The sequence below is a fragment of the Oncorhynchus mykiss genome, chromosome 17, assembly GCF_057628025.1.
Source record: "Oncorhynchus mykiss isolate SJ-2025 chromosome 17, ASM5762802v1, whole genome shotgun sequence".
NCBI lineage: Eukaryota > Metazoa > Chordata > Actinopteri > Salmoniformes > Salmonidae > Oncorhynchus > Oncorhynchus mykiss.
In genome coordinates this window covers 12,766,602-12,787,170 of record NC_143038.1, presented here as the reverse complement: position 1 = coordinate 12,787,170, position 20,569 = coordinate 12,766,602, and the positions used below count along the sequence as shown (strand labels likewise).

The following is a 20,569-nucleotide window of genomic DNA, read 5'->3' as shown; positions in this document are numbered from 1 at the left end:
TGGCCCCCTTCTACCTTCCAGCTATTTGTCATTTCACTCTGTTGCGGGAGGGTAGTGTGTGTTTCTGTTAGTGACACTGTATCCCTTGAATCCTCGGGCGCCATGGCCAGGCATAGCTCTGTGCTGTGAATAACGCTATAGGACACCACACTCTGCAGAGGACAGACACCACCACAAGTTTTAACAGCCGCAAGTGTCCGGTAGTGAACTCGACTGCCTTATTGCCTGTAGTTGTGCCTATAGGCCTATTAGGTTCAGAAATACTCCAGTGTCACCTGTAGATAGCATAGCGTGCAGGCTATTTTGGAATTGATTTAGGGTACATTTTTGCGCGGCAAGTGTAGACCTCTCAATGCCCCTGTTGCCTGTGTGCTTATAGCCTAGGCTTATTAGGTGTAGAAGTACTCCAGTGTCACCTGTAGACAGCATACAGTAGTACCCAATGTCGTAGCTGCACACATTTCTTCTATTGATTAAGTGCCTTTGATGGGTCCTTTGCTAACCATTCAATTGTGGCTCGACGTCGCCAATGGATAACTCCAGTGGCGTTGGCTGCGGGGCCTTTTTGGCGCCTATATGTTACTTTAAAAAACCTGCCTAAAACAAGTTTGTGATATGACTTGTGCTTTTATTATTGAGTCAACTGTATTAAAATGCTTTGGTCAACAACTAAGCCTATATTTAGACCTACTGCCACAGAGGAAATACTGCTCGGCCTCTCATCACATTTGTGATGACATCAAAAGAGGATGTGGTTCTTGCTTTAGGGAACCCTACATAGTGCTTTTTCTCTGACCATATTCCAGGCTGTATCACAACCGTCTGTGATTGGGAGTCCCATAGGGCGGCGCACAATTTGCCCAGCTTCGTCCACGTTACTGTTTGGCTGGGGTAGTTTTCAAATCTTTCCTCATGGACCCCAAGACGGGTCACAATTTTGTTGTAGCCCTGAACCAGTTCGCTTGATGATTAGTTGACAATTTGAATCAGGTGTGCTAGCTGTGGGATAGTTAAAATATTTGACTACTATATTTGACAACCCTAAACTTTGAATCACTTACAAAATTGCTGCCACTATATGACATGAGTACATGGCCTAGAATGCTGTGGTATTGTAAATAGTGCACACCACCTGTGCATTGCTGGTTGTTCCCTAAACCTGCCACTTTCAAAATCCTAACATCGCCAAGCTTCGCGTTAAACAACAGTCTTAACTGTAGCTTTTTGTCTTGCCAACGTAGTGGTGCGCACCCTAAACCATGTGGCACAGACAAGAGCCACACTGTACACGATTGGTCGTCAGGATTCTCGATACCACGCTGTTTTGCGAAAAACAATGTGATTAGATTGTAAACTGTGGCTCAAAGCAGCCTCACGTTTTCAGACATTCGCCCTTGCCATAAGAGTTGAACTATATCTAGCCAACATTTTGAATTGATTATCACTGATTGTGAACTTCAGAACTGTAATGATTTGACACTTTGGTTAAAGGCAAGTTTAAATGCATACTAGTAGTCATCGCCCCTGCTAGAGAGTCTACACATTCTGGTTGATTCCAAACAACATCATCTCACTGGCTACTTCTCTGGCGACTTCTCATTGGCTATTGCTATTCACCATTTTTTTAAATGTAACCTTTATTTAACTAGGCAAGTCAGTTGAGAACATTCTTATTTACAATGACGGTCTAGGAGCAGTGGGTTAACTGCCTTGTTCAGGGGCAGAACGACAGATTTTTACCTTGTCAGCCCGGGGATTTGATCTGGCAACCTTTCAGTTACTGGCCCAACTCTCTAACCACTGGGCTACCTGGTGTTGCACATCTCATATTACAAGAGCGTTGCAGATTTTGTCAAACGTGTTTGAAAATATTGGGATGATGGAACTGCTCAAAGACAGGATTGGTAGCCCTCAGATTGCATCTCTGACCTGCTCACATTAAACGAGCGTCAGTGACCACCGCACGACCCAAGTAGCCAACGACATGGGGATTTTGTCTCTGATCTCGAACTTGTCTGGGACAGCTAAAGATTGTCATACCTTTTATACCGATCTTGTGCCATCCCAGGATATTCTGTAATACCGGCCACTGAACACACATTTTCAAACCCCACTGAGCCTTTGTAATCCAAAGGTTAGCAATAACAAACAAGTCCATGTAAAATCCCATAGAGAATGCTAACGAGGGCATTGCTAACATTTTATACTGTCTCTGACCTAAACTATATAGCAGGACAGACATCCCCAGCTCATCTTTTATACAAGTAATTAAAAAAATTCTACTTGGTTTGCTGCACAAAACAAATACTAGACGTCAAGGCTTTTGATCCAGGAGGGGATTCTCTGCTGTTACCAAGAGAAGCATGATTTAGGAAGAAGCTAAACACTAAATTAGCAAACCAAATGCAGAACTGCAGAGCATTTAGCACAGTTAACTTAATAGTTATAAGATATTAGTTGTATGGAATTCACATTTAGTTGTGAATTCCATACTGTAATTAGATCACCTGGCGCATGTTGCACGACAGAGTGACTTACAAGGCTCTGGTCTCTTTGTGTGTTTGTAAACAAATACCATGTGACTGGGGACTACTGGGAAGCTTCATAATGAAAAATTGTGACGGGTTAAATTAAAAATTCGATCTTTATCTCCTAACGTATTCCACAAGTTGACTGCAGGTATTTACTTAAAAAGTAGCTACAAATATTCAAATGTATAAATAAAAAAAACTTCAAAGAAATAGTTTTAACGGTATTGAAAAAACACCACGTGGCTATTTCCAAATACGATATACCGCCCCAGCCTAGTGTACACCCGGCTTAGGAGCCAGTAGGACTGACTTAGGTTTGTAGTGCCACACATGACTACTTATTTTTTTTAGCTCTGTGAGGAGAATATAGGTCTATGAACCAATAGTTGGATTCCAAGATATTTCAACTCGTCAAAGCAAGTGTCTACAAATAGACCTACCAGTCCACTACCCCAAGTACCTATCACAGAAATAGCATTGCCTCCCATCTCCCCTGTCTCTCACTCCGGGGTGAAGTTTTCGCTAGGTACAGATCTAGAATCAGCGATTACCATTAGTGGGGAGAATGCTAAACTGACCCACGATTAGTGTCTAGGTGAGACTTAATCCCCATTTTTATCGCTCCTCCCTCTCTCTCCAGACATTCTGTCCCTGAGTCATGGCAGACAGGAGAGCGGAGAAGTCATGTGAAGAAGCCAGCGGATCGTTAGCCAGGCGGGAGTACGAGGCGGCAGTGAGCCACTGCACAGATGCGCTGCTGGCCCTCGGCCCCCCGGCCCCTCCCAGCCCTGGACCCCCCGCAACCAATGCCCCCAACGACACGGTTACCCCCCTCCGCAGTCGCGCCCTGCTCTACAGGATAGCCGCCCTGCTACAGCTGGTGAGGCATGAGACTGACCCGGGAGGCACACCTTTCAGCCCACACCCGTACCCACTCCCTCAGTGGGCATATGGCCCCCTGACCTCTACCCACACAAAAATGGCACTTGTGCACGCATCACACACAAGTTAACTGATACAAACGCACTCACACCAGTTCTCTCTCACACGGAAAACTAAATTGTGGCCTGTTTTGCACAAGCAGTCATCTAAGTAAGGCAAGACGAGCCAGTAAGAAGTACTATTTGCTCATATTCCTTCACATTATGACTTAACCAACATGTTTGAATTTAAGTGTGTTCAAGTCAAATGTCATAAGCCCATCTTGACTTCGATTTGTTTTCAGAGAACCAGATAAAACGACCAAGGTCCCGCCTCCTTTCATTTCTCTGCCGCAAACTGCACTGTGCTGTTATCTCCTTCAAGCACTAAAATTATACCCCACTACTTAAGCCTCAAGATTATAGAGACTACTTAAGTACTATAATTATATTGCAAGTGACTCTGCTCTGAGTAGCAAAGATATCCATTCTGGGCACTTATCTAAGACTCAGTCAGGACTTCTGTCATATTAAACCCTCCTTTATGAGGACAGTCATTCTGCTGCTTTGACTTTGTCTGTTTACTTGTTTTCTTTCTACCTCCAGAAAAACTATGATCAAGCAGATGAAGACTGCAAACATGGTGAGTTGGTAGAGTACTTCTCATAGTGAGAACATGACCCATTGTATTGAAGTCCCATCTCCCGGGTTACACAGTCATATACCAACTATAGAGTTGGATAGAGGATGCACTTGCCATAAAGCCTGTTTTTGCACGGGCTACGCCATGGCGGTCTTTCACCATTTTAAAACTCTTAGAAGATGATGACATTGACTACTTTAAAATCCGGGCTGGGAATTGCCAGGGACCTAATGAGACGATGTTATCACAATACTTGGGTGCAGTTATGTATTTTGATTCTCTATGTATTGTGATTTGAATACAATGATTTTATTGCGTTTCGATGTTCCAAACATATTGCTAAGCCTTTGTCAGCTGAAGAGAGAGCATGAGAACACATTTTGATCCGTTAAGGAAATAAAAGTGCTAAAAACAAATTGGCTCCCTATTTATTTTTTATTTTTTTAATAAATAAAAAGATAAGCTATGAAGAAAAAAAATCCTGTAGTTTTGGTGCAGTTACAAAATTTTGTATTGAAATATTTTTAAAACAATAGGATATATCGTCAAATAATAGCCCAATATGTACAGTTGAAGTTGGATGTTTACGTACACCGTAGCCAAATACATTTAAACTCAGTTTTTCACAGTTCCTGACATTTAAATCCTGGTAAAAAAAAGTCCCTCTTAGGTCATTTAAGATCCCCACTTTATTTTAAGAATGTGAAATATCAGAATAATAGGAGAGAATTATTTATTTCAGCTTTTATTTCTTTCATCACATTCACAGTGGGTCAGAAGTTTACATGCACTCAATTAGCATTTGGTAGCATTGCCTTTCAATTGTTTAACTTGGTTCAAACGTTTCAGGTAGCCTTCCACAAGCTTCCCACAATAAGTTGGGTGGATTTTGGCCCATTCCTCCTGACAGAGCTGGTGTAACTGAGTCAGGTTTGTAGGCCTCCTTGCTCGCACCCGCTTTTTCAGTTCTGCCCACAAATTTTCTATGGGATTGAGGTCAGGGCTTTGATGGCCACTCCAATACCTTGACTTTGTTGTCCTCAAGCCATTTTGCCACACCTTTGGAAGTATACTTGGAGTCATTGTCCATTTGGAACACCCATTTGTGATCAAGCTTTAACTGATGTCTTGAGATGTTGCTTCAATATATTTGCATAATTTTCCATCCTCATGATGCCATCTATTTTGTGAAGTGCACCAGTCCCTCCTGCAGCAAAGCACCCCCACAACATGACGCTGCCACCCGCGTGCTTCACGGTTGGGATGGTGTTCTTTGGCTTGCAAGCCTCCCCCTTTTCCCTCCAAACATAACAATGGTCATTACGGTCAAACAGTTCAATTTTTGTTTCATCAGACCAGAGAACATTTCTCTAAAAAGTACGATCTTTGTCCCCATGTGCAGTTGCAAACCGTAGTCTGGCTTTTTTATGGTGGTTTTGGAGCGGCCTTTCAGGTTATGTCTATATAGGACTCGTTTTACTGTGGATGTAGATAATTTTGTACCTGTTTCCTCCAGCATCTTCACAAGGTCCTTTGCTGTTCTGGGATTGATTTGCACTTTTCGCACCAAAGTACGTTCATCTCTAGGTGACAGAACGCATCTCCTTCCTGAGCGGTATGACGGCTGCGTGGTCCCATGGTGTTTATACTTGCATATTATTGTTTGAACAGATGAATGTGGTACCTTCAGGCGTTTGGAAATTCCTCCCAAGGATGAACCAGACTTGTGGAGGTCTACAATTTTTATTCTGAGGTTTTGGCTGTTTTCTTTTGATTTTCCCATGATGTCAAGCAAAGAGGCACTGAGTTTGAAGGTAGGCCTTGAAATACATCCACAGGTACACCTCCAATTGACTCAAATTATGTCAATTAGCCTATCAGAAGCTTCTAAAGACATGACATCATTTTCTGGAATTTCCCAAGCTGTTTAAAGGCACAGTCAATTTAGTGTATGCAAACTTCTGACCCACTGGATTGTGACACAGTGAAATAATCTGTCTGTAAACAATTGTTGGAAAAATGACTTGTCATGCACAAAGTAGATGTCCTAACCGACTTGTCAAAACTATAGTTTAACAAGACATTTGTTGAGTGGTTGAAAAACAAGTTTTAACGACTCCAACCTAAGTGTATGTAAACTTCCGGATTCAACTGTAACTATCAACAACAACAACAAAAAAACACTATTTAAAATGGATGTAGCCCTGAATGTCATTTGCTCGGAGCCATTGCTGCAAAGATGCCTTCTATTCAAGTCTATAAGTATAACAGTCCTACCCAACAGACCTTACGTTCTGTTTTTATTGGCAATTAGTGTCATCTCAGATAGTTTCATTGCTATTAAAATCATTCCAGACACGATGATATGCTTAACAAATGTTACGGTTAGAAATGTGTCACCGTTTTGGATAAATGTCAGCGCTAAGGTTCAGCCTCAAGTTAGAGAATTTACAAGACAAGCGGTTAGCATAACATTTGCATTCATAGCCGTGTTTAAAAAAAAAAAATGTAACCTTTTATTTAACTAGGCAAGTCAGCTAAGAACAAATTCTTATTTACAATGACGGCCTACCAAAAGGCTTCCAGCGGGTGCTGGGATTAAAAATAAATCAAATTTAAATATAGGACAAAACACACATCACGACAAGACACTACATAAAGAGAGACCTACTAAGACCACATGGCAAGGCAGCAACACATGACAACACAGCATGGTAGCAACACAACATGACAGCAGCACAAAACATGGTACAAACATTATTGGGCACAGACAACAGCACAAAGGGCAAGAAGGTAGAGACAACAATACATCACGCAAAGCAGGCACAACTGTCGGTAAGAGTGTCCATGAGTGGGACTTCTCCATGCCATGCCTGCTTGCTGTACCCATGTCAAGACAAGCGGTTAGAATAACATTGGTGGTCATAGCCCTGTGTAGGAGGACTTTACCACACCATGCCTGCTTCAGTTCAGCAGTTATGCCCATGTCATGTGACTTGGGTGGAGAGAATGCAGTTTGACGTGATGGGAGTGAGCAAACGTTCCATGCAATGTAGTGCGGCGCAATCATGCACAGTTACGTTCCCCGTCATCCTGTGTGTGTTTATTGCAGTTCTGGCTGAGGAGCTGGCCAAGGGAGACGGGTCGTTTCAGGCCAGCCTGCGCTGCATGCTGTTGGACGGCAGCCTGCACGAAGTGGCCGGCCTCCTCTCCAAGTCCCTGTTTGGGGAGCCTCTGGTAAGACTGGCTCCCGGCCTTACTCCACTGTTAACTCTGCCTCTCCAACACCTTCATCTTTTTCACCCTCCTAATTCATCACCACCTCCTATTTCCCCCTCTTATTTTTCCCCACTCCCTTTTCTCCTCCTTTTCCACATCCCCCTCTTTCTCCTTCTGCCTTTCTCCTTTTCCTCCTCTTCACCTTTCCTCTTCTCCCTTCACCTCCTTTTTCCTCCTCCCTCCTATAACTGATCTATGGAGACACACAGCCATTTAGCTCTGGGAGCAGCTGGAACATTTTAGTTTATTTGACTTTTCCAGGAAATGTCCCCTGGGTTTTCTTTATGAAACAAGTTCTCTCAGCACAGAGTTGTTCATGTTGACTATTGAATCGATATGCTTTTAAGGGTTTGTTACCATGTTAGTCTCCAGCGTCTTTGCATGAGGGCAAATGCCAGAAAATAGCCAAATATTAGTGTTAAATCTCAATTGACTTGACTTTGTTTTTATTGCTAAAATATTAATTACTTTTCAGATTAACTGACCGTTTCAATTTTATGATTTTATTTTGGCAGTGTGATTTGACATGTGTAGTTGAATGAATGGACAGCATTCTGGTGTCAGGAAACAAGTTTTCCTATCACACGAGGAGACTGTCCGTTAATTCAACTCCCAACAACAGATAACATTCAACTGTGAAACGCGAAGCCTGAACACCGGTGTCTTATCTGGCAACAAAAAAGCATAGATATGAAATCAGTTTATTGTTCTCAAGTTGGCTGGAACCAGGGAGAAACAACCATGCTACTGCAGAAGGTATAAGAATCAGAAGCGGCACTATTTATTTACCCTTTTTAACCCGCCTGTAAATTTGGTTTTGGGATAAACAAATGTGTTATTCAGAGAATTTATTTATGGAAGAATATTTTGAATTGACCAGTGACTGTGCCAAGTCACTTGATATAGTCTAAAACCCTTTTGGATATGCTTGCCGATTATTGTATGTGTTGTAATGTATTTCCTGTATCTTCTCTTCCTCAGAACGGCATGGTCACAAAGGACTTAACTAGATTAAAAATGCTTCTCTCAGAAATTGAAGTAAGTGTTTGTGTGAGGTGGTCTGGCCTTATGTTGGACTTTGGGCTATTTGAGTATTGATTATATTTAAAAGTGAATGACACTGCAGATGATTCACCTGTTGCAGTCCCCAGGAGGTCAACTAATTGTTTGAATAGACAATGACATGTTATTGTCTTATGAATACAATACTTTCTCTCCACCCTCAGGCCATTCGTAGCGAGATGGCCACAGAATATACAGACGACAACGAGGAAGGTGAGCAAGTCATCCTCACTCGAAAAACTGATTTGGATGCATTTATTTATGTCAATGTTTGGACTTAACAACTTGTGCTCAACACACAGTCAGGCTCAATGCTCCGATTTGCTTCAAAAAGGAAAACTCATTTAACGCCTGGTTGCGGAATATTGAAAGACGAAGCCTTTTAAAGTTGGATTTCATTTTCACTTTGACTCAAGTCTCGAAAGCTTGACACTCAGTCCATATGTAGGTGGTTATGCACTGTGGGTGGGATGTTTTGTTGATGCAACGATGTCTTTGTGGTCAAAAGTACGGGATGGATGGCAGTTTCGCCCCCCGCCTAGAGGAGTTACCAGCAGTGAGGAGTACACGCTGTGTAAAAGGTAATGCTATTGTGCGTTGCTGACTACGTGTTAACAGTGGCATAAGACCATAGTTCATATAATATATTACAAGACTAGTTTAACAAGTAATTGGCATGTTGTATGCAATCACTTAGTCACATTTGTACATTGAGGGGCCTTCATTTAAAGCCATTGTTATTGTACCAGTATTATGTCCATGCTGCGAACATGGGTTTGCTTTACATGCAACTAAACATTAACACTGTTACCTAGCTAAGCAACTGACACAGGTTTTTAGTGTTGCTTCAGAGGGTGAGGCCCTTTGGCTTCAGGCCCTTGGGTTGGTTTCTCAGACACTATTAGAAATGAAAACCATGTAACAAGTTGACGCCACCTGGTTGAATATCCTGTTGTCCTCCTCCAGGTTCCTGGAGCAGGGCCTGTGTCGCTACGGTGCCCAGTGCACGTCGGCCCACTCCCGGGAGGAGCTGATGGAGTGGCAGAAGCGCTACGCCTCGCGCCTCATCCGCCTCAAGCAGCAGCAGGAGAGCAAGCACTTCACCGAGAACTACATGGAGGCGCTCATCGAGAAGTGGATGAACTCTCTCTCCCCTGAGAAAGTGGTGAGTTAACCCTAGTCTAGTCACTTATCTATGGCCCTGTTAGAATATTATTAAAATACACCCCCCTTACTGGAAGTAATCACTGATTTAACTAGTGGACGATACGCCGAGAAGCTGGTCATTTTGGGTCTTGTTCAAATACATTAAAACAAGCGCTTCCTTCCTCCCTGGAAGTAATCACTGATCTAACACACATTGACAGGTGGTCAGATCAGGGATTAGTCCTTCAAGGAAGGGAGGAAGTAAAGATGCTTGTTTTGGAACAGAGCCCCCGAGGCTGATACAGGTGGTAGATGCAGTGCTGTACTTTCAGCATATATTGTTTTTTTTAGACTCGTTGACCCTTTCATCTGTCTACTTATCTCAAATACACTGCCCATTTTAAATGTACATTCTATTAAGCTGTTATGTCCTCATTTTAGCCGGGCTTTTATTTTGTTAAAACTCTCCTTAACTTGGCATGGATGGTCTTGTGTTCTGTTCCTGCCGTAGCTGAGTGACTATTTGGACGGCGTCAACGTGGAACACAGCTCCAATCTCTCCGTAACGGTCACCACCAAGAAATCAGCTCACTCCTGGACCTTCTCCCTGTTCTGCAAGGTAACAGGGGCTCTGTCTCACTCAATGTCAGCACCCCCAAATACCACCCTATTCCTTATACACGGCACACTATTCCCTATGTAGTGCACTAGGGAATAGAGTGCTGTTTGGGATTCATCCAATGGGTTCAAATCAAAAATAAATTTCCAAAAGCACCTCACAAGTAGATTTTGATTTGAAATCGTCTGGCTGTTATCCGTAGGCCGTACACGGCCATATCATTATAAGCAGCTTTGATAAAGACTGCTCCCACACACAGGCAGGCTCTGTTGATTTTTTTTGACATGTTGATTTTGCCGGCGGTCTGGTCATGTCGACCTTTATCAAGACTTTCTCATATCACAGAATAAATGTGCCGAGGTCGTGTGTGGGAGTAGTTTGTATCATTGACTGAAGTAGTATTTTTTTTTTTTTTCATTCCCAGCACCACAACATGAGACCATGTACTTGTGCATCTGAACATTCCCTCTCAAAGGCCAACGTTTTCATATATCCATTGATATACAGTGCCTTGCGAAAGTATTCGGCCCCCTTGAACTTTGCGACCTTTTGCCACATTTCAGGCTTCAAACATAAAGATATAAAACTGTATTTTTTTGTGAAGAATCAACAACAAGTGGGACACAATCATGAAGTGGAACGACATTTATTGGATATTTCAAACTTTTTTAACAAATCAAAAACTGAAAAATTGGGCGTGCAAAATTATTCAGCCCCCTTAAGTTGTAAGTTAATACTTTGTAGCGCCAGCTTTTGCTGCGATTACAGCTGTAAGTCGCTTGGGGTATGTCTCTATCAGTTTTGCACATCGAGAGACTGAATTTTTTTCCCATTCCTCCTTGCAAAACAGCTCGAGCTCAGTGATGTTGGATGGAGAGCATTTGTGAACAGCAGTTTTCAGTTCTTTCCACAGATTCTCGATTGGATTCAGGTCTGGACTTTGACTTGGCCATTCTAACACCTGGATATGTTTATTTTTGAACCATTCCATTGTAGATTTTGCTTTATGTTTTGGATCATTGTCTTGTTGGAAGACAAATCTCCGTCCCAGTCTCAGGTCTTTTGCAGACTCCATCAGGTTTTCTTCCAGAATGGTCCTGTATTTGGCTCCATCCATCTTCCCATCAATTTTAACCATCTTCCCTGTCCCTGCTGAAGAAAAGCAGGCCCAAACCATGATGCTGCCACCACCATGTTTGACAGTGGGGATGGTGTGTTCAAGGTGATGAACTGTGTTGCTTTTACACCAAACATAACGTTTTGCATTGTTGCCAAAAAGTTCAATTTTGGTTTCATCTAACCAGAGCACCTTCTTCCACATGTTTGGTGTGTCTCCCAGGTGGCTTGTGGCAAACCGTAAACAACACTTTTTATGGATATCTTTAAGAAATGGCTTTCTTCTTGCCACTCTTCCATAAAGGCCAGATTTGTGCAATATACGACTGATTGTTGTCCTATGGACAGAGTCTCCCACCTCAGCTGTAGATCTCTGCAGTTCATCCAGAGTGATCATGGGCCTCTTGGCTGCATCTCTGATCAGTCTTCTCCTTGTATGAGCTGAAAGTTTAGAGGGACGGCCAGGTCCTGGTAGATTTGCAGTGGTCTGATACTCCTTCAATTTCAATATTATCGCTTGCACAGTGCTCCTTGGGATGTTTAAAGCTTGGGAAATCTTTTTGTATCCAAATCCGGCTTTAAACTTCTTCACAACAGTATCTCGGACCTGCCTGGTGTGTTCCTTGTTCTTCATGATGCTCTCTGCGCTTTTAACGGACCTCTGAGACTATCACAGCGCAGGTGCATTTATACGGAGACTTGATTACACACAGGTGGATTGTATTTATCATCATTAGTCATTTAGGTCAACATTGGATCATTCAGAGATCCTCACTGAACTTCTGGAGAGAGTTTGCTGCACTGAAAGTAAAGGGGCTGAATAATTTTGCACGCCCAATTTTTCAGTTTTTGATTTGTTAAAAAAGTTTGAAATATCCAATAAATGTCATTCTACTTCATGATTGTGTCTCACTTGTTGTTGATTCTTCACAAAAAAATACAGTTTTATATCTTTGTGTTTGAAGCCTGAAATGTGGCAAAAGGTTGCAAAGTTCAAGGGGGCCGAATACTTTCGCAAGGCACTGTACTCTTCGACTAACTGACTGACTATGCTTCCGAAGAGCACCCACATGAGACGGAAATGATCTGCCTTTTATTTGATTGTCCACTCACACTTTCTTCCCCCCCCCCCCAGCCTGTGAGGAAGCTGTACCGCATCGCTCTGCTCTACGACGCCCACCGACCCCACTTCTCCATCACGGGCGTGTCGGTTGGCGATGCCGGTGCCCAGCGGCTGCAGGCGGCGGCCGAGGGCTGCCAGGAGTGGACGGCGGGCGAGGAGGCGCTGGCGGCCAACAACGGCATGGACCACTGCGTCTACACGGTGGTGGTGGGCTTCAGCACCGAGATCTTCGGCACCTTCCGCCAGACCATCGTCTTCGACTTTGGCTCGGAGCCCGTGCTGATGCAGCGCATCATGGTGGACGCCGCCTCCATAGAAGGTTTTCAGTTATGACATACAACCTCAGAGAACCTCCCACCCCCCTCCCTCCCGCAGTAGTCCAAGTTTCTAACATCTAATAGAAAATAAAATGACTTTAAAAGAGAAGTTGGGTTATATTGATAATGGGTTGCATTTATGACATTTTTTATAAGGCCTCAAAGTGCTTAGCAATGTAATAGGAGGTAACTGAACTCACCTGATCCACCACAATGTGTAGCACCAACCTGAGGGATACGGCAGCCATGTACAGTGCCTTCTGAAAGTATTCAGACCCCTCGACTTTTTCCAGTTTGTTACGTTACAGCCTTGTTCTAAAATTGCTTAAACACCTTTTTCCCCCCTCAGTCTACACACAATACCCCATAATGACAGAGCAAAAAAAGTTTTTTTAAATATTCAGACCATTTACTCCAGTGCTTTGTTGAAGCACCTTTGGCAGCAATTACAGTCTTGAGTCTTCTTAGGTATGACACTACAGAATTTAGACTTATTTTACTCACTATTTCAGAAGTGCAAATGCAATGTCCAATGTTGTTCTTATCCTTAGGTTATGTAAAAAAGAAATCTGGTTACTGGCCAGTCCTCATAGCTTTAGTAGCAGGCCAATATTTCCCATGATTTGGGCCAGGTGGAATCTGCGTGGGCAGAATTTTCCTAAGCTCCTCTTCCTGAACTGGAAGAGGATTTGAAATAAAGTAATACTTGTATGAATCAAAACATTCATAACACTGTTAGACATTATTATGTTTACAGACAAATGCATGAAAGCTATTGATAAGGTTCTATAGGATTGGAATAACAATATCAGGATTATATAGATCTCTAAGTAAGAAACCTGCAGATTCTGTCTAGCCTTACCCAAAATCCCCTGTGACTTAGAGTAAAATGTATATATGGCCCATGCGGGAATCAAACGCACAACCCTGGTCTTACCAACTGAGCCATCAGAACCACTCAAGTGCAGGCCAATATTTCCTGATAACCCTCATGATCAAGTGTCAATATTAATGTTGGAAGGTGTGGTTTTCACAATAAACCCTCCCCTCTCCAGACCTGGAGCACCTAATGCAAGCCAGGCAGCAGCTCCTGATGACGGCCAAGCGCTGGGACCCGTCCTGCAAGACCATCGTGGAGTTTAGCCCCAACGAGACGGTGGACCTGGACCGCAGCCTGCTGGCCCGCTACCAGATCCCCCTGTCGGCCGACCAGCTCTTCACCCAGTCGGTGTTGGACAAGACCCTGACCCGGGACAACTACCAGGCCCGCCTGCACGACCTGCTCTACATCGAGGAGATCGCCCAGTACAAAGAAGTCAGCAAGTGAGTGAGAGCCTCTTTGTTGTTGTAGTCTGTTTCCAATCGGTCCTATTCTGAAAACCTTCAACCACTGACAATGGGTTGTATTGCTAAAAATGAACTTTTTATATAGCACTTCCATTGCTGATGATAATTGTCTTTTAATTGTAAGGAGTGTGTACTGATTTTTGAGTCTGTTTTCTCAGAAGGGTTGGAGGTTTAGTCAAGTCACACCTCTTGATACCTGCAAATAGACATTTCAGTGTAGACAGTACAGAGCGACAGTCTGGATTGAGTGGAGACTGGCCCACCACAAGGTGTCAGAGTCGGTCTTCCAAAGTGAAAGGGGTTGTGTGTGTGTGTGTGTGTGTGTGTACTGCACACGTGGCCAGACACACAGCTAAAGCCCTTTTTAATAATGCATATCTCGTCGGCATCCCCAGAGATTTCCCCAGTGCAGGAAATTTGTTTTAGAATAGAAGTAATTTCTTGTGTATAAACTGAGGCGCCCCCCCAAAACCCCCCTGTAATTCAGCACCTGCTGCTCTCCTCAGTGGAAGGTGAGAAGGAGACCAGGTTATCACAGCAGTCCAACCCTGATTAAGACCAAATCAAAGGCCCCCAAGCCTTCGTTTAGTCACCCGAGTTGAAGTAACCAGGGTTGCCCTCCCCCACTCCGTCACTGTTCCCCCTCATCACTGTTATTGTCATTTGCCTGGGGCTGTGGAATGATGGGTTCCTTTTAATCTTCCAATTTAACATTGAGGGACGGTTTCCTGGGAAACAGATTAAGCTCAGTCGTGGACAAGAAGCATGTTCTATGGAGATTCTCTAGTTTAAAGGGCTTTTATGTCCAGGACAGGGCTTAATCTGTGTCTGGGAAGTGTGGCTTCGTGGGGTGTTCTTCAAGGGAAATCTGTTCATCAGAATAATCTGATCTAGGACCTGTGAATTTCTTGACTTTTTCCACATTTTCTTATGTTACAGCCTTATTCTAAAATTGATTGAATTGTTTCCCTTACCCCTCAATCTACACACACTAGCCCTTAACACGTTTTGACATTTTTTGCACATTTAGAAAAAATACAACTGAAATATCACATTTTACAAAAGTATTCAGACCCTTTACTCAGTACTTTGTTGAAGCACCTTTGGCATAAATTACAGCCTCAAGTCTTCCTTCATATGACGTGACATGCTTGACACACCTGTATTTGGGAAGTTTCTTCCATTCTTCTCTGCAGATCCTCTCAAGCTCTGTCAGGTTGGATGGGGAGCACAGCTATTTTCAGGTCTCTCCAGAGATGTTCGATCGGCTTCAAGTCCAGGCTCTGGCTGGGTCACTCAAGGACGTTCAGAGACTTGTCCCGGAGCCACTCCTGTGTTGTCTTGGCTGTGTGCTTTAAGACATTGTCCTGTTGGAAGGTGAACTTTCACCCCAGTCTGAGGTCCTGAGCGCTCTGGAGCAGGTTCTCTCTGTACTTTGCTCGGTTCATCTTTCCCTCAATCCCGACTAGTCTCCCAAGTCCCTGCTGCTGAAAAACATCCCAGTGGCATGATGCTGACACCATGCTTCACTGTAGGGATGGTGCCAGGTTTCCTTCAGATGTGATGCTGGCATTTAGGCCAAAGAGTTGAATCTTGGTTTCATCAGACCGGAGAATCTTGTTTTCCCATGGTCTGGGAGTCCTTTAGGTGCCTTTTTGGTGAGCGCCAGCGGGCTGTCATGTGTGTTTTACTGAGGAGAGGCTTCCACCTGGCCACTCTACCATAACGCTTGATTGGTGGAGTGCTGCAGAGATGGTTGTCCTTCTGGAAGGTTCTCCCATCTCCACAGAGGAACTCTGGAGCTCTGTCAGAATGATGATCGGGTTCTTGGTCACCTCCCTGATTAAGGCCTTCTCCCCTGATTGGCCAGTCGGACAGCTCTAGGAAGAGTCTTGGTGGTTCCAAACTTATTCCATTTAAGAATGATGGAGGCCTCTGTGTTCTTGGACCTTCAATGCTGCAGAATTTTTTTGGTACCCTTCTCCAGATCTGTGCCTCGACACAATCCTGTCTTGAAGTTTTACGGACAGTTCCTTCGACCTCATGGCTTGGTTTTTGCTCTGACATGCAGGACATTATATGTAGATGGATGTGTTTGCCTTTCAAAATCATGTCCAATCAATTGAATTTATCACATTTTGGACTCCAAGTTGTAGAAACATCTCAAGGGCTTTTTTCCCAGGATATATATTTTTTTTTGTCTAAACCTGTTTTCTCTGTCGTTATTGGGTGTTGTGTGTAGATTGATGTGGGGGGGGGGGGATATTAAAACCGTTTTAGAATAACAAAGTGGAAAAAATTAAGGGGTCTGAATACTTTATGAATGAACTGTAATTGATAATACACAATAATATTAGGCTATATAATATGAATATTGTATCTATAATATAGTCTATACTCTCCCAGTATTGCTGTCTCGATAAGAGATATTGATCTGAGAGTCATTTTGGCTGTCCATGAACCACCCATGACTACATGGCTCAACTCGTGTCCTCTTTCTCCTCAAACCAATGATTATTCAACAATCAATCTGCAATGCTCTCTAAGGGCCCAAGCTTACCTAAGGGACACCTGAAGCTGAAACATATGGTCCAAGTCTGTGCCACTGCTAAAATCGAAAGTGATGAATTGGTAGATTTTCGGGCCAAACAGAAGATCCTTCTACCCAACACAAACATGTTTCTACCACTAACAGCTGTCTATGTGAATGCCTCTGGGCAAAAAGTTTGTCCTGTAAACCACATGGCAAAGTTAGGCCCTCTTCGGATCACAACAACTGCTGTTTACATTTAAATAATGTGAAATGGTCAAATTTCTAGAAGTGAGGCAGTTACATTGATTCCACCTTATTCCAGTTAAACATGGTGCATATTTTCGACACGACAACTCCAGTCCCATTTCATTGCTATCTATCTTTGCTACCGTCCCACCCTCTCCCCTCCCAAGTTCCAACATCAAAGTCGCCTCAGCACTGGATAACAATGCTACTGTCCATTTCTGGCTAACTTCGCTTAGGCCTACTCTCCCCTTTCGTCAGTCACATTAGCCTTTTCTAACAATGCTAATGCTCCCATTCCTAACCTTATTTCTGGCTAATGACGCTAACTCTCCTCTCCCACCAGGTTCAACATCAAAGTCAACCTCCAGCTGGTCACCAGCTTCATGCTGACGGGCATCTCGGGTGGCGCCAAGTACGCCCAGAACGGGCAGCTCTTTGCCCGCTTCAAGCTGACGGAGACGCTGTCGGAGGACACGCTGGCGGGCCGCCTTGTCATGACCAAGGTGAACTCTGTCTTGCTGCTGCCCCTGGCCCGCCAGGAGTGGTGCAGCCAGCCCCCGGGGGTCAAGGAGCGGGTCTACGAGGCCTGCATCGAGGAGAAGACCAAGGACTACATCTTCCTGCGGATATGCAAGGACTGCTGCGAGGAGCTGGGCTTGATACCTGATAGGGAACTGCAGGTACGGACAAAATAAATTGTTGTATAACACTGTGTGATTGACATAGCAACAAGTTGCTAGAGAAGAGTTGATTGGTTAGAATATATTTTATTTTTCAGCTTAGATTTATAAAATGGCAGCTGACACAATAGGTGTTTGTCTATTTATTTTTGTGGGTAGGTTATTGGCTGAACGGATCCAAAGTCCAGTATGGAGTCCGTGCCATTCTAGCCTTGTTGCAATATGGAGGATGTTTGTTACCTTTAGTTCAACACAACACACAATCACACGAGTGAGGTCTATGCTTTTGAGTCACAAGGACTTCTCCCTTGACATGGAGTCATACTCGAAAAGCTTGTTCATGTCCCATGTCACCACGGACAGAGGAGATGGCATAGAAATTATTCTCTGAGTCGGGTGAATGGTTTAAACCTCTTAAAGGCCCACCACCCCATCCTTTCAATCTCCCGTTCCATTGTGTCCTCTGCCATTTTGAGAGTTGAGAAATCATTAATGAAAGCCTCACCTCTCCACCTCTCCAACGTCTGATGCTTTAGCGAAAGCAAACTCTCAGGGTGAAAGGTCCCCGTATCGATTACCACTTCACAAAGGTTAGCGCCGTCAACAGCAAGGCTGGCTCTCCAGGGAAAATTGCACTCTGCCAGCGCGGCGAGAGATCCAGATTACTTTGCCCAGTGGTGGCTGAAGGCTGATCTTTCTCTCCGGTGTGAATGATGGGTTGGCGGGGGGAAAGCGAGACCCGGGCATGAGCAATTATCCAAACAAGCCTGTTGCTGGGAAAATAATCTGTCCGTCGTGTTTTGGAGCGAGCCGTTTAGTTGCCTTTCTATCTCTTTGTCCTTATCTTCTTGCCATTTAGAATGTGTCTCTCTCTCCTCAATGTTTAAAAATATATATTTTTATTCATAAGTCTCTCTTTCGGTGTCCTTTTATCCCTCATTCTCCACACTTTACTGCTGGCTACTGTACCTGTTAGCAGCTCATGTCTGGCTAAGTGATTAGGACAGGGCCTGTGGCGATGGGGGAATTAAAGCTAGCTATCTAGCCACCCTGTGGAAACCCACGCTATTATGAAATGAAACAGCAGTTTGTCAGGGGGATAACGTGCCACCTAGCCTTCCCTAGTTATCAACGAAGACCCTTGATTGACAAGCAGACTAACCGCAGATAAGGAACGCAATCACGGAACCTAGACAATATAACTGAATTCAACAATAAAAACAATTGTTGAACTTTGTGTAGCTGTTAGCGACAACGCTAAAGAAAAATATTTTGGTCGACGGAAAGGCTTTCCCAAAAACCTTCTCAGTTAAGCACAAAGCAGCCTATTGCTTACCTGGAAGAATATCATGATTATTTGCATTAATCCAGTAGGTATGTGTTTGGCAAATTCTACCATCACGTGTGCTCTACAAAAACATCCCCAGCCTCTTTCTAGGTGCTCAAGGGAATTAAAGGGTAACTACACTAGGGCCGTATAAAATGCAGAGGGAGGACACGGAATCACGGAAGTGCACAAGTTTATCATAAGACATGAACAGAATGCATTAATGATTCGGTATGTAGCCGTTAGCGATGATGCTAATGAAAAGTATTCTGGTAGATGGGAAAGCCTTTCCCAAAAACCTTCTCAATTAAATGTTAACTACACAAAGTAGCCTATGCTTACCTAACAAAATTATATCCAGTGGCTATTTCTTTTGCAAACTCTACAGTCACGTGTGCTACAAAAATGTATCTAAGCAACAGCTTCTTCCTAGGTGCACACTGAAATTTAATGGGTAATAAGTACACTAAAATCTACACTTCAACGTTTTTCCAGGCCTCAATAGTGGTTTCCTGATATGGTTTGAGTATTGTTGTGGACTTCAAACATCCAATGTAGTTGTTTTTCTATTAAAAAAAGAGTGAAAACCTGAAGGGGGGGGGGAGGACCTGCGAAACATTAGACAGATTTCATAGGACCTTATAAATGGCTGCTTGTCCATGAAAAGGAGCGAGGGAGATCAACAGTTTAAATTCGTAACAACCATTTTAGCATTGTGTTGATAGGTCATTGAGTAATATGTCAGTTGTGCAGTTGTTTAGAGCCAATTGTTTCCAGCTGAGCCTCCTCTAAAATGGCTCTTTATTTAGTCTCCACTTGGATTGAGTGACCTAAATAAGTGACCACACTGACTGCTTCTGACCTGACAACGACTAACCAAGACCACTTCTGTCTTCTGGCCGTGGCCACACTGTCCATGAGGACCCACTCCTGTGTTCCCCTCTGCCCCAGGTGGAGCTGCAGTTTCAGTTGAACCGCCTGCCCCTGTGTGAGATGCACTATGCTCTGGACCGCATCAAAGACAACGGCATCCTGTTCCCAGACACCAGCCTTACCCCCACCATCCCCTGGAGCCCCAACAGGTACACTCGCACACACGATCCCTGGAGCCCCAACAGGTACACTCGCACACACGATCCCTGGAGCCCCAACAGGTACACTCGCACACACGATCCCTGGAGCCCCAACAGGTACACTCGCACACACGATCCCTGGAGCCCCAACAGGTACACTCGCACACACGATCCCTGGAGCCCCAACAGGTACACTCGCACACACGATCCCTGGAGCCCCAACAGGTACACTCGCACACACGATCCCTGGAGCCCCAACAGGTACACTCGCACACACAATCCCTGGAGCCCCAACAGGTACACTCGCACACACGATCCCTGGAGCCCCAACAGGTACACTCGCACACACGATCCCTGGAGCCCCAACAGGTACACTCGCACACACGATCCCTGGAGCCCCAACAGGTACACTCGCACACACGATCCCTGGAGCCCCAACAGGTACACTCGCACACACGATCCCTGGAGCCCCAACAGGTACACTCGCACACACGATCCCTGGAGCCCCAACAGGTACTATCCAACCCACCCTAGACCAGGGGTATTCAAATCTGAGCCTGGAGGTCTGCTGTTCTGTTGTACCTGATAATTAATTGCAACCATCTGG

At 44.1% G+C, this 20,569-nt stretch overlaps 1 protein-coding gene across 6 annotated transcripts in view; it reads left to right on the top strand.

Moving 5' to 3' along the window:
- The window catches only part of LOC110493160 (ATP-dependent RNA helicase with zinc finger domain), a 62,513-nt gene that overhangs the window by 2,534 nt on the left and 39,410 nt on the right, over positions 1-20,569 (top strand). For all 6 annotated transcript variants that reach the window (XM_090204824.1, XM_036949701.2, XM_036949699.2 and 3 more), the window contains 12 exons: positions 3,172-3,411; positions 4,058-4,094; positions 7,207-7,331; positions 8,355-8,411; positions 8,600-8,648; positions 8,944-9,016; positions 9,402-9,600; positions 10,093-10,200; positions 12,452-12,758; positions 13,812-14,079; positions 17,226-17,562; positions 19,841-19,971. In XM_090204824.1, the coding sequence (XP_090060950.1) occupies positions 3,190-3,411; positions 4,058-4,094; positions 7,207-7,331; positions 8,355-8,411; positions 8,600-8,648; positions 8,944-9,016; positions 9,402-9,600; positions 10,093-10,200; positions 12,452-12,758; positions 13,812-14,079; positions 17,226-17,562; positions 19,841-19,971 (1,913 nt within the window). In that variant the 5' untranslated portion in view covers positions 3,172-3,189. The remainder of the gene's footprint in view (positions 1-3,171; positions 3,412-4,057; positions 4,095-7,206; positions 7,332-8,354; positions 8,412-8,599; positions 8,649-8,943; positions 9,017-9,401; positions 9,601-10,092; positions 10,201-12,451; positions 12,759-13,811; positions 14,080-17,225; positions 17,563-19,840; positions 19,972-20,569) is intronic.